At 38.3% G+C, this 14,848-nt stretch overlaps 1 protein-coding gene across 1 annotated transcript; it reads right to left on the minus strand.

Moving 5' to 3' along the window:
* Positions 1–833: 833 nt before the first annotated feature.
* On the minus strand, positions 834–12,998 carry Ccdc195 (coiled-coil domain containing 195). Its single transcript, XM_051190650.1, has 3 exons — positions 12,767–12,998; positions 6,333–6,558; positions 834–966 (listed from the first exon to the last, which is right to left on the minus strand). The coding sequence occupies exons 1-3, from the start codon at positions 12,996–12,998 to the stop codon at positions 834–836; spliced, it is 591 nt and encodes a 196-aa protein (XP_051046607.1).
* Between the last annotated feature and the right edge of the window lie 1,850 nt (positions 12,999–14,848).

Here is a 14,848-nt window from a genome sequence, read left to right on the forward strand (position 1 = left end):
TATTGCTTTCCCTTCAGTGTGTTGGTGAAATCGGACAGCCATGTCTTTCATTTTTTTTAGGTGTTTACAATAGCAGGTGACAAACAGAAACCACCCTGGAATGCCTAAGAATGAAAATTTCCAACCTCCTTTCTATTTTCTCCCTACCCAGTAGACCTGAGTGGGGCCTATGGATCTGCATGTTAACACTGTCAATTTTAAAACAAAATCTTTGCTTGAAACTTTCATGTCTTAGTTATTGCAAACAGGAGTGGTAGAGAGTCTGTTGACCCAAAAGCTTAGGTGTTGGGGTGTTCTGAGAATTTCAGACCCTTGAATATGATTGGAGTTTCTTTTCTCCTCACGATAAGCTGTGGTGTCTTTGCCTATGATGGTTTTGAGTCCATAGTGTATGTTGGGGATTTGCTTGTGCTTACACACCAGTGACTGGCTACTACTGGAAAAATTGACTAGTATTAAACAAATCAGCTACCAGTGATGAACTATCAGCACAGCAAGAGTTGTAAGGATGATCATATTTGTTTGTTTCTTGTTAATCAAAGTCATTTTCTAGACTGATGGCATCAGTAGAGTTTCCAGATGTGACACAGTGAAGCACTGACCACTCAGCACACACTTAAGTTCCAGTGTTACATGCTGGACATTGGTACACACTTGCCCTTCAAATTCAGCAGTGAGCCAACACAATCATTCCTTGGCCAATAAGTCCAGTAATGAATGCTGAAGTTTTGTGTGCCTTACTGGACATTTTGGCAGAGTTCTTCCCTGGGAAGATGGGAGGATCACTGACACAGATCTTGCTGTACCGGTTTCCTGCTTATCCATCCTTTATTTCACACATCTTTTTCTGCAATGATGCTTAGCTGGCCTGTGGTCTGATTTGTTGAGTACTTCAAAGGATGTGAATTTTGGGGAACTGATGACATATCCCTAGGTAACTGGAAACTGACTGTCTTTGTCTTCTCCCTACATGGAACAAATTGAGAGGGAAAAAAAATTAGACATTTTAGTCATATATATATATCCTTAATATATAATGTTTTCTGTTATTCATGATACTTATTTTCTTAGTTGCCTAATAATAATTAATGGGAGAATGTGTATTGGAACTGGCTTTTTAATTAAGCCCTGGGTAAACTCTGATAAAATGTAAAGACGTCAGTTGGATATCGTGTTGTTTTAGGCAGAGTCTCACAACTCTATAGTTCAAATAGTCAGACTTATTAACTATGAAAGCACATACTGAACACACATCAGTCTACTTCTTTTGATTCTGAGATCCCAGGTTGTCCATTGTGTGTTAATCACAACAGGGACAAGGGAAAATAGCCACAGCTGGCATCATTTGAGAGACTGAATCCTTCCGTTTAGCTCACTTCTCCTTTTACCTCCAAAGTTTTATGTAGGCTTCTGACCTACCCCGGGAGAAATTGCTCTTCAGATTCAGTCTAAAGAGCAGTGCTTGAAATCATCGCCCTTTCTTCACTGATGTTTTCTTTTGTGGTAGATAAGGGTGTAGCCTCGCAGAATGGCATTTCACAGCCTGCATCTCAGAACACGTTTGCACCTTCCCTTGGGAAGAAGGTGGACCAGGGCTTCCTTCCATGTGTTAGGATCAATAAAATAGTAACAACTGCTGCCAGTTAATGAGCCACTCATGCAACTATTTCCCCGTGCTCCCCAAATGCTGTGAGGTAACTGCAATAATGACTCCCATTGCACCAAAGAATAGATTGTGGCAAATGACACATTAATAACTCTTTCCAAGAACATGTTATTTGAAAGTGATGAGGCTAGAGTTTTAGCCATCTTATTCCACAGGCTGCCCTTCCTAACCACACTAATGTGGAAAAGTACAGATTATTTTTTCCCAATCAACAAATCTAAGAAAGAAACTATTACATTTATTTACTGTGTATGTTTGTGTCTGTGTATACATATATATGCATGCATGTGCCACGGGACACATGTGAAGCTCATAGGACAACTTGTGGGACTCTGCCCTCCTTTAACCTTGTGGGTTCTGGGGACGAAGCTCTTAAAATTTGGTAGTAAGTGCCTTTATCCTTTGAGATAAGCCCTGGCCATCCTATCAGTAAGGCCAATAAAATAACATCTTTAATTTTGCTTTCATTGTCTACCTGAACCCATCTCCTTAATTTTATTAATATCCTGGAATTATGTTTCCTTTAAACACAGGAAGAAAAGATTGGGTTTCCATGTCAAAGTTAAAGTAAAATGAAAATCCAAGCTTTCCTTTTGGAAAGCTCAGCTTCTTAGACACACCGATAAAAACATTGTTCTGAAGAAGAAATTACTTTCATGCTATAATAATGGAAAATATCACAAGCAAATTAGGTTTAATGTCTGATACTATTCAAAATCCACCTACAAAAAAATGGTACTCTATTTATCTCTGTATAACTCTGAAAGTTGCTAGGAGGTAAGTGAACGCTCCAAATCAGAAGAATAATGACATGCCATTTTACCAGTTTGTTCCTGAGTACATAAGAGACAGAGAGAAAAAGGGACTATAATAAAATATATTAATTCCTATTAAGTGATTGTCACTAAGAGATTTTTGTGCCAATCCAGATGTTGATTTTAAGCCAACATGGACTTTTTTTCTTTTAATGTAACCTTGCTCTTGGCTCAATATTTCAAGTTTAACTAACTTCTAAATTCAAACTGGACTCTGCTCTTCAGAGTTTATTAGCTGACAGCTTGGAATCTGGAAACCATTTTGGTTCAGAAAAACAATACTTTGTAAACATTGGCTAGTTCCCCAAACTGTCATAAAAAACAATAGAAATTGAAATGGGAAAGCTAATAGTAGTACTGTAATTCTCAACCCTATGGGTCCTCTTAAATTCAAAAATTAAATATTCTAATAGTCACTATACAGTTTCAAACTATATGGACACAAGGTAGGCATCAAAGTCTAAAGAGTCATCACTCAGGTACTAAGATAATGAAGAACTTTCCTTCTGTATACTCCAAAGTATAAAATATACTTTGTATAGTACAAGCATATTTTATTTAAAATATTTGCATGCATATTTTATGCTTTTATCTTTTTTTTAACAATGAATAGTAGTTAACCAGTTTTGTAAAGCACCAAGCGATTTGCATATGTATATATCTGTATGTTTATATACATTATATCTGGGTATATGGTAGAAGTTTATTTGCATTATTAAAAGAAAATAGCCCATTTTTATCTTTCTGTCCTTCTCTTCTTTGAAGATGCAGGGCCACAGGAACTCCACCGTTAAGTGTGTACTTCCTGTTTCCATATCCCATGTCTGACTTGTCATGGCTGCAGGAATCAACTGTTAGGCATGTACTTCCTGTTTCCATATTTCATGTCTGAGTTGTTAACAGACTCTCCTATCTTCAACTATGAGATGCACCTAGAAACCACAACTACTGTCACTTATCTTGGCTCAGAAATAATCACCTTTTGCCTAGGTTACTTTATCATCTTAAGTCTGCTCTTACCATTTTTGACATTCCCTTCAGACTTTTTACAATAGGGTTTCCTAGTCATATCTTAAAAAGAAAAGAGCAGATTAAGCAAGAGCGTCCTAGGCTGTGCTCAGCTTCTTCCTCGTGGCTTGCTCACCCTGTTACACCTTCTTTAACTCACCAGTTTAGATGCCCCTAACTGGGGCTTTTGCATCTAGCTACTCCTCTCAGGTACTTCGGGCTCATTTTCTTTCTCTCTCTCTAGGTTTTGACTACAGTACCAAGTGTTTTCAACCATCTCCACTCCCCTAACCCTTCACTTCTTTTTATTGCCTTATTTCCCTCTGTAGTTATTAATATAATGCTTTTTCATTCATTCATTGATTATTCTTTCTGAAAAAACACACTCCAAAAGGGATTTTTGTTAGTTGTTTACTGCTGTGTAGCAGGACCCAGAATTCTGCCCGGAAAGTGATACCTCAGGATACATTTTTTGAATGGTGGATGGGAGTGTAGTAAAAGTAGAGAACTATAGATAGAAAGGATCAAAATCAAACTCATGGTGACATTTACCCCTAGGGAGGATGGGGGCAGACACAAAAGACCATTCCTTATTATGCTCTTATAGATGAATACATATGTTCATAATATTGCCAAGGTTTTATATCTAAAAATTTCAAGGCAATTTTCAAAGCTAGATTTCCAATAATTAAGGGGGCAAGGTAGTGCTGCATAGCATTTCCCTCAAAGTCCTTTCATGATGGATCCTGTTGGCTCTCCATCCTCATATTCTCATATTTTCCCTTGCCTACAGTTTCTCCCTAAGTTGTGGTGTGGTTTTTATTTTTATTATTGTTCTATGTGCATAACTTTTCCATTTTTGTTTGTCTGACTAAATCCAACCATCTTTGACTCAGGGTAACACTCCATTTTTCTAGTGGAACTTTGTCCAAGTGACACATAATTTTCATTCTGTCATTTGAAATCAAAGTGCTGTGGCCTCTGCATCCCACACCCAGTGGGAAGCCTGCGCTCTTTCCAATACTTAGAAGAATTCATGCAGGCCTGTGGTTATTTCTTGATTTGATTTCCTGCCACCACTAAAGGCGATGACTCATGTAGTCTTTCAGCGATACTATTTTCCCCCATTTCTTCACTGTGATAAGCCAGTCATGAAACCCACACTCCCTTTTCTTTATTTTTCTACTTGACTCATACAAGACAGATGTGTGGAGACATTGCCAGAGTCAGAGATTTACTGGGGGCAGGATGGAAGAGTGGGGGTAAGAAGTCTCACTCCTGCCTAATGGGCTTTATAGTATACACTCTTGCTCTGAAGGGGCCCTTGACCTATGTAGTGGCTGCTGGCTGTATTTCATCTTAAAGGCCCCAAGTTTATCTGTCGGTTATTTCACTTCTTTTACTTCCCAGGCTTCTCCTAACTCCTATTATTTACTTCTTGTAGCTAAGACCCAAATAAATGACAGAAACAACTGAAGCGAGAAAAATGCATTTTGGTTCACAGTTATTAGAGGGTTCAGATCCATAGGTCTTGTCAAGTGTTGGTGGGCAGAACATCTTTATTGTCAGGTTCAAAGGAAACTCCACTCTCCTAAATTCTTATGCCTATTCCCCTCTCCCAAAGGAGCCATTTCCTTATCACTGTCAGAAGGGACAAATGGCTGTGTGTGGGGCTTTTAGCAGAGCATTCCAAAGCACATGCAAGCCTCTAGCTTTCTCAGTACCACAAGTACCTGTGGCTCTTCTCAGTTCTTCTTACCTTGCTTCTACCATAAATTTATCTAGCTCATAGGCTTCCCTCCTCAAGCGGCTCATTCCCATATAGTATGTCGGCTATACACGTCCTTTTTTTTGTTTTCTCTTCTTGCTCCTCTCTCTTGGTCATCTCTTTCTCTCCCACTTTTCCCATCTCTCTCTTACCTTATGGCTCAGTCCAGCCTGCTGGCCCTGTTCAGTCTAACACTTTCTCCCCCTGCTCTGGACTCTTCCAGATGCCTCCGGCTGTACTCTTCCTCATCTCTCACCTCTACAATAAAAAAACTTTTCATCGACTGTACCTTGAAGTGGTTATGCCACGTTTATACATTTACATGGGTAGAACTTCTTAGTGGCAGGGGTGCATGACAAGGGACGGTTGTTCACTTCACAACAGGCAGATCAAAGAGAACTTACAGGAAAAGACTAGGAAGTGACTCCAGTGCCTCACTTCCTGAATCTAGGCTCCATCATTCAGTTTCCACAAGCTCCCCGAATAGTGCCACAATCTGGGATACCAAGTGTACAACACCTACAACCATGGGGAATGTTTCATACAGAAATCAGGACATTCCTCTAATGCCATCTCATGCATTTTGGAGCACTTTCCCTTTAACTCTTGCACCTTTGAGGCTACAACTGAACAGTTTATTCTGTTAATCTTCTCCCCAGTCCCTTGAAGACATTCGCCTTCATGAGAAGCTTTCTTTCCCTGAAAGGAATTATGTCGTTAACTCCTAAAGTAGCTATTCTTCATCCCTAGACATAATATTGAGTGGTCAGTTTGCCTGTGTGTCTTCATCATCTAATGGCTTCACTGTGCTAGGCCTTGTGTTAATACCTGGTTCAGAGTTTGGTTAATACTTGGGGAAGGAATAAAGACTAACATTTCTGCTTTCCGCAGGCATCCTTTGGAAGGTGCCACTTGACCTCATTAAAACTTCTTTTGATTCCCTAGATGGACATCAGTGAGATGGGAATTATTTGTGCTCTGCTATTATTTCTACCAGCGAATACATCCAAACTTGTCTAGAAGCATGGTAGATGACCCCTCAGTCGGTGTCTGTAAATTAACCAGTGAGCATTACCTGCAAACAAAATTGTGATCAGAAGATGCGTTCTGGCTGGAGCTATGGCTGCTGTTAGCATCTGTGGTCAATATTTTTTCTTCACTGTCTTGATTTCTAGTTGAAGAATGTGCCAATGATGTTCCAGTGATATTTGGAATTATGTTTCTAGGTTTCCAGAGGTCATTTGTTGCATATGAGTGAACTGATGGAGAAATGGAGTAACGTCTAACAATCATGACATTGCCTGTACAGGAAGCACACAATTCAAGTTGAAAAATATTCTGCCCTTAAAGATGCAAACGGAAAATTACATTGATCGTACTTAGTTGATGTTGAAAAAAGATATATCTATTTGCTGATCTGTGCCACAAGTGGTAGTTGATCCTAGCCACATGCTGGACACTTTCAAGAGATGGGGTAGTGAATTTTATGAAAATTGTGCCTGCATAGAGCTTTCAGTGTGTAGCTTACATAGAAAACACACCATAAGCAAGCAACGTATGATGCAATTCAGATGATGACAGATTCTAGGAAGACAAAGCTGACGAGAGCAAGAGATAGAGACATATGGAGGAGATGAGGTCATTTAATTGTGTAGTCAGAAAAATCTCTTCAAGAGCACAGAATTAGTTCACCCTAGATTATTGTAGATTTTTATGGTTAACTAGAAGAGTGTGAGGAGCCCAAATGCTTCAAACATGAAGTAATAATGAAGATACAGAAATGTTAATTGTCCCAATTTGATAAGTTCACCCAACATACATACATACATACATACATACATACATACATGGACAACTGAGTGTTTCTTCCTGACGACAGATGGATGGCTTTAGTTCCTGAAGACTTGCAGTTCAATTTCATCCATCAATGTCTTCTAATACATTTCTTTCCTGAAGTAAACTAAATCTTCCTTGTTTCTTGTAAAAACCAAGAACCTTGTTCCAAAGAACTTTATTTTAGGGAATCTTGGTTTCTCTGAATCCCTCTTAACTCTGTGACTTAAGGCTGATCATTTGACTTCTGCTTGGACATCAGTTGTCACCTGCGAGGTTAGCATTGACCTCGCAGGGTTAATTTTCATTTTTCATGGCCCTTTCCACTTGTTGAATCTTTATGTTGCCTGATATAACTTTATTAGCTAGCACAAAAATGTAAAAAGAAGCTATAAATGTGTTTATGTTTTGAGAATGTCAGGACCACAATTATTTATATTGCCACCTGTCATTGCAGGAAGAAGACAGAAAGTGTTATGACATTGCAAAAGTGGAGACAACCTGGCTTTGCATAGTTTACAAGATTAGAAGATGCAATTTTAGGTAAGAGTTTAGAGTGCAAATTTATCTGAAGTGATTAAGTGTAAATGGCATTCACAAATCATCTTTAAGTACTTCTGAAGTCTGTAGGGTATACCATATGTAATTATGTAACAACCAGGTTTGGAAACAGAATCATAAGGATTTCTTTTTAAAAGAATTAGGAAACCATCCTGAGTCCTGGGGGGAACCTCCATGGGAAGTTATGCTGATGATGGCAAAGTTGAGTTTGTTTTATTTGAAACCTACACTTAATGTGAGACTGATTATCAAATAAGTTCTTTGCTCATCTCCATGAGTCACAAATTATCCTTTACTTTCTTACCAACACAAGGGAAGAAATATCCAACACAGCATCACAGGACTATTAGTCCAATGTCAAAGATCACTGCCAAATGCAGTTTACTTGCCAATAAAGGCTATGAGCAGATTGAAAAGAATCAGGGCTTTGCAATGCTGGGAGTTCCCTGAGATGTTTCTTTTATCTTCCACATTGCAAACTATAACACTCATAATAGCCACAAGGAGAGGTTGTGCAGAACAGGAAGGACAGGGAGCAGTCTGGAAAGTGCTAGATTTTTATATTCATCAAAACCCATGCAATGCAGATATTTCTACAAACATGTTTTATCCAAGGAGAATTGATTCTGAGTAGACACTCTGTAGCTTCACTATGTGATATACATAGTTTATCAGGCAACAGGTATACCTCTGAGCTGTATCTCAGTCTTGGTCTCAGGCATTCAAAGAAGAAACTCACAAAATGTCTCCTTTGTTTTTCTCATGGTATCTATCACACAACATCTGAAAGCACTTGTGGTTCCAAGTGATTTGTTTGCAGGTCCTTAGAGTTGGTTTCTTTCTTGAAGAGAGACACATACTTCTGTTTTATGGTATCTAGTTATTAAGGGGCGATTTTTTTTAAGATTCTGCTTTCAAAGATGTACTGGGGATGATACTTTCTTAAATGTTCTGTGTTTTATATTCTTATCTGTAAAATAAGGGAAATTTTATGGGATGCACTCCAAGATTCCTGTGTAATAGATTTCTAGGGTTCAATTTCCAGTTTGAATTTCAAATGATGCTGGCAATGTATCATTAAAACCTCCAATATAAACTTGTATGCAAGTCAAGTAATAATATTTTCTTGGCATAGCTAATTTTTTTTGTCAACTATCACTGAAAAATTCACATAGATCTTGACTGTATTGTTTTTTGTAATCCTCTCCAAGCCCATGAGATAAGGTCTGTCACTATCCTTACATTACAGGTGATGCAAGTGTACATTAATAGATTCATAGGACCAAGAACTTCACTGTTGGAAGAGGCCTTGGAACGTATCTTGTGTAACTGATTCCCCCCCCCACAATTTGTGTGTGTGTGTGTGTATACATACATGTGTGTGTATCTGTCTGCTCACATATGCACTCGTGTGTGTGCATGTGTGTCTGTATATGCGTGTATATGTACATGTGTACGTGTGTATGTGTTTGTGTGTGTGTGTACATGTACATACTTGGAGGCCAAAGGATGATCTTGGGTATTGTCCCTCATATGCTGTCCATCTTTTTCTCCTCTCTCCCTCCTTCTCTTCCTCCCTCTCTTCCTCCCTCCCTCCCTTCCTTCCTCTTTCCTCTTTCTTTCCTTCTTTTTTCACTCTACCACACAAGGCTTTTTTTTTTTTTTTTGTAAACATAGGTAGGGCTTGAACTTAGGTCTTCAGACTTACAAGGCTTTATACTTGATACTTAAAAAAATAACATGTTTTAAGATGCGATTTTAATGAGTTCATATGCATTGAATTCAACTTGTTCATTACCTTTGTTCAATCCCCCATAGACCCTATTCCTTTTTCTAAATAGCCTCTCTTCTGTTTTTTTTTTTTTTTTATCATCACATGGATTTCTTAAAGGTCTAGACTCCACATATTATAGAAACCACTTTGTATCTGCTTTTCTGACTCTGGCTCATTTCATTTAAATTGATGATCTCTAGTTCCAGTCATTGCCTGAAAAATGACACAATTTTATTCATTTTTATTACACAAAAGCCAAATTACTTCTAGGGTAGATGATACAATGCTATTCTTAAAAGACCATGTGTATTTCACTGGAAAACTTAGATCTGACAAAAACCTTAGCTGGAGATCAGGATGTAATCATAGATTTTATGTGAGGGTATTGTTGTGAGAGTTTTCCTGAGGAGATGTGAACAACTGACTATTCACCACAGATAGGGAACCAAACCCATGACAAACAATTTTATCAAAGCTTATCTTGTGTAGCCAGAGAGCTTGTTGGGATTACACAGAGGAGCATGACTGACCCACAGGCAGCTGGATCACTGGAAAGCCCACTCAAGCATGGGGGGGGGATGGCTCATGAAAGCTGCAACTATTAGCTGTTAGCATGATTAGTGGGCAGTTTGATACACTGGACAGTCCTCTTACAGTCCCAGCTGTCCATTGACACAAACCTAGGCATATGTGGGAAGAGAAATCTCCGTGAGTGATGGCTTTCATCCTATTGGCCCTGGGCATTTTCTTGACTGTTGATTGATGTGGGAGGTCCTGGGTGACAGTGGACAGTATTATCCCTAGACAGGTGGGCTTGGGCTGTATAAGAGAGGTGTCTGAGCGACCCAGGGGAAGAAAGCCAGTAAGCAGTGTTTCTCCATAGTCTCTGCTTCAGCTCTTGCCTCCAGGCTCCTGCTTGAGTTCCTGTCCTGACTTCCTTTAAGGATAGACAGTAACATGGAAGTGCAAGCCAAATAAACCTCTTCCTCTCCAAGTTGCTCTAGACAATGGTATTTATCAAAGCAACAGAAAGCAAACTAGGGCCTTTCTCTTTCTCCAGTAGTCCTTACTGTTTATATGACCTTGGGGAGCGAGGACCCTTGTGGGTCTCACAATGAAGTTAACTAGTTAATTAATTTCATTAACTGTTGTTGCATATACATTGCACATGTATATGATGTATATGTATATGTAAATACATAATATATTTCTTAGTATGTAACAGCAAACTGCTCGGTTTGTATAGGGTCACTTGTATGTATATGTTCAGGGCTGACCATTTTGTGACAAATATAATCTAAAGACATCCCACTAGACTCTCAAGCATGCCTTTTCATTATTTTTTTGTGTGTGTTTTGTTGGGACAATTAGAAAAAGTTCTTAAGTTTTCATAGCCTGTATTTCAACTATTTTCATGACATATATTTCTTCAAACTCAATGATTATATTTTTACTGGAAGTTATGGTTTACATGCTGAAGAAATGCAGTTCCTACTGTTATGTTAGATCTTTCAATGTTCTACACTCTTCCATACTTAATAATATTCACACTGGGTGATGGTGGCACACATTTTTAACCCAGCACTTGGGAGGCAGAGGCAGGGAGATCTCTGTGAGTTCAAGGCCAGCCTGGTCTACAAAACTACACAGAGAAACCTTGACTCAACACCCCCCACCCCTGCAAAAAAAATTTACATCCTGAAAGTACAAAGGGTTCTACTTTGAATGGTGCAGTACTTCTCTTAGAATAAGGTACTAAGATATGAAGACTCTAGTTGCTTGTCATTGCAATATAGAAAAGAGATTTGAGAAGTACTATCTACCTTTAGAGCAAGTCCGTGGCTTGTGATGACGAGTGAGGAAGATACCACCAGCTAACGTTTGGCAATGCTGAGACATTTGTTGTTGTTGTTTAAGACAGATTCTCACTCCATAACCCAGCCTCACCGTGAACACCTCATGGTGTAGCCTAGGCTATCTGCAAACTTGTGATACTCCTGCTTCAGCATCTCACATACTGGGATTATTGAGAGATGCCACTCTGCCTGGCTGGAGACAACTTGGTGGTTGTAACCAGGTTGGACAGGTGGGTGCTACAGCAACTGGTTGTTAGGGAGCATGGAGATGCTGAACATCATACAACACCCAGACTAATGTTGACAATGAAGAATTGATCAATACAAAAGGTCACCACTGCAGGGATATATTACAAAGGGATATATTACAAATATCCGTATCTTTTCTTCCTGTTTCCAATAAGGAAGTCTATTCTTATAGGTTATTCTTTTGGAATGTTTTTTTTTTTTTTTTAGATAATCACTAGACAGAGTGTCTTGGATCTAGATAGTAATATATTTGCAGCTTTGAAATGCTTTCCCTCATCATTAGAAAGAGACATCTTTAATAAGATCAACCACCAGATGTGACATGTTCCACTGTCAAACTGTTCCCAGTCTCTAATTGTCATTGCCTGAAGTCTTTGATGGGTGACAGTAAGAGCTATGAGTAGTTAATTATGCATATCCCTTTTATTTGAATACACCATTGAAGGTGAGCACTGACAACTGAAATGTAGAACATGTTTCTTACTATTGATTCCAACATTTCAGGCAATTATGGAATTAAGCCTCTCCTGTGAAAAACGAGACATTTGAATTTTAACCTTGCATCTTGAGGTATTAAAATATATATGAATATATATAAAATCTATCTACCTATCATCTGTCTGTCTGTCTGTCTGTCTATCTATTGGTTGAATTGTGTGTAATGTATGTACACATTATAGAAATAGAAGAGATAATTGTTGCATACATCCAGGCACTACTTATTATTACAAATAGTTGCCATCAGCCCAGAGGTATGCACCTCAGTACTTATAGGTAGAGAAGATTCAAGAGGTCTAATCTGGAGCCCAGAGTCAAATGGCTGAGTAACAAATCACTGAGAACCACATTTGCCTGATTTTGATTAATAAACTATTAATCAAAAAAGCTATTCCAGCTTAACAAATGATCATGCCAATCAACATGTACCTTCATTGTTCTACATTTTTCAGAATTTATATAGTTATAGTCAAGGTGGTAAAAAACTGATTTTTACACATCTGTTCTTATCTTTCCTGTTACACTCATAAGTCATTCTATTGTTATCGAAATATGTGACTTGGAACCTAAAAGAAATTTTGACTAGGAATTCAAAGATCATCTGTTAGGAGGAAGAGATTAAAACTCATCCCTGCAAGCACCAAATGATGAATCTATTGTAGAAGCCCAACAAATCAGTCATTTGGGAAATACTTGAAAAGGTAAACATAGCCCAGGAGAGCCACATATGTTCAATACCTTGTTCCTGCATAGTTGGTGTTGAATCAGTGGGAGTACCACCAGGCAGGGCCCCTGGAGATTGTCTGTACACTGCTTCTTTTCTCTCATCTTCTGATTCTCTTTCTGTGCCCGAGGCTGTCTGACTAATTGAAGTTAGCTTCACACGGAGGGCCTGATTCTCTTTCTCTAGTCTGTTGATCTCTAACCGCATTTCTTGGATAACCTGCATGAGTTGGATGCTAGTTTCCATTGCCTCTTCTTGCAGACCAACTTTTTTCTCATGAGTCAGATATGTACTCTGCTCAGTGGGACCAGGACAGCCCTGTCCATAAACAATATATGACACTTGAACAAGGGAGATCATGCCCGCCTGTACCATCTTTCAGCACCTGGGTTAGATTGTCCAGGGAGCTAAAGAACCTTCATGACTTATTCATCCTGGGTTTTGTTTTCCAGAACACTAATTTTCTGTCTTTCATTTCATATCAATCAACAGACATAGAATGCTGTTTGTGTCTGAGAGAAGGGGCTATTTCAAAAATTTCCACTAAAGGGCACAGTTTCTTATTCCCATCATTAATTTACCATCATGATTGCCCTTCAGTCTTTTTCTGTTGCTACATTTGGGATCAAATATTCACACGATCGACCACCAACTGGTACAAGTATATCAAAAATGGTAAACAAATACTTCTTCACTTTGTAAACTATGCTGCAGTTCTGTATTTCAGGAAAAATTACTAATTTGACACCTGTTGATTAAGAAAAGCTGACATTAGCTATCAGGTGACAGAGGAACTAACTATAGGGGTATTATTGAAATGTGTTATTGTTAACTCAAGATAGGCAGGCTTTTGTCCATATAGATACATTTTTTTTTGCTACTATTGGCTTTTAGGATACTTTTTTGGCAGGGGTTTCCCAGGGAGATTTTGGAATTTGAGAAGATCCAAGGTGAATATTAATCTTGAATGAGGAAAGGCATAAGGCAGCTATAGTTTTCATTATCTATTTCTTCAAGAAAATTTTGTTGTTGTTGTTGTAACTAAAAAGTACAATCCTAAATAGCACATTTTCTGATGGCAATATTTGGAAATTTAATAAATGTTTAAACATAAATGAGTTTCTCAACTGGATGAAATTTATTAGAAAATAGCTTTCTTCTTTTTCCTTTGCAATGACACTTTCTGCCCATCCTAATAGACATTAGTTGACTGACCCTATGCTATAGATAGGGATGAATGAATCAAGTTTTCTTGCTCTTTTTACCAAAAAAAAAATTTCTTTTTAATACTATTCATTTATTTATTATCAGTACTGAGGATTGAACCCAAGATCTTGTGTATGCTTGGCAAGCACTCTACTAACTAGATAGGGCCTTGGCAATATCATTCAAAACATTGTGAAAGTAAGTAGGCTATTCTTTCATGTTATTTCTATTTTAACGTGAATGAATTTTAGCAAACACTTATGTATGTGGCTCTCTAGAGAGTGCACAAGTGAATACTGTAAATAAAGACTATAAAGTGAGATGGGATTGTAATGTTGGCTTATTCTAACCACTACTGGATGTTCAGATCTCTTTCACAGTTTGTCATTCCAATTTTGAGTATTTCTATTTTTAAGAGAGTTGTCTTCTTTCTAGAGTTTCTTACTTGCTTTTTTTTGGTGTGGATGCTAGATCTCCCTTGCCTAGTATGGACTCAGATTTTCTATGTATCTGAGGTTGACTTTGAACTCCTGATCTCCCTCCCTCTACACTTGGCTTTAAGAGTGTGAGGGATCACAGGGCATTATGGGTGCTAAACAAACCCTCTACCAGCTGAGTTATAGTTCTAGCCATATCTTGCTTTTTAACTACCTTCTGTGGGTTTAATTTCAGACAATCTTTTTGGAAACAGTTGCTACCACATCTAATCTTTGTTGTTATGAAACTCTTGCTCTAGCACAGTAATTCTCAAACTGTGGGTTGTGACCCTTTTGGGAGTCAAGCAACCCTTTCACAGTGGTCACTTAAGACCATCAGAAAACGCATGTTTAGATTATGATTTATAATAGTAGTAAAATTACAGTTATGAAGTAGCATCAAAAATAATTTTA

Source organism: Phodopus roborovskii, unplaced genomic scaffold, assembly GCF_943737965.1.
Source record: "Phodopus roborovskii unplaced genomic scaffold, PHOROB, whole genome shotgun sequence".
Taxonomy (NCBI): Eukaryota; Metazoa; Chordata; class Mammalia; order Rodentia; family Cricetidae; genus Phodopus; species Phodopus roborovskii.

Excerpts from the sequence above, each read along its gene's own strand:
- Ccdc195 (XM_051190650.1), bottom strand. The coding sequence starts at position 12,998 with ATGGAAACTAGCATCCAACTCATGCAGGTTATCCAAGAAATGCGGTTA. Across the intron at positions 6,559-12,766 it reads ACCAACTATGCAGGAACAAG|GCAATGTCATGATTGTTAGA; the intron begins GTATTGAACATA and ends CTTCCTGTACAG. Across the intron at positions 967-6,332 it reads GATCACAATTTTGTTTGCAG|GGAGAAGACAAAGACAGTCA; the intron begins GTAATGCTCACT and ends TGTTCCATGTAG.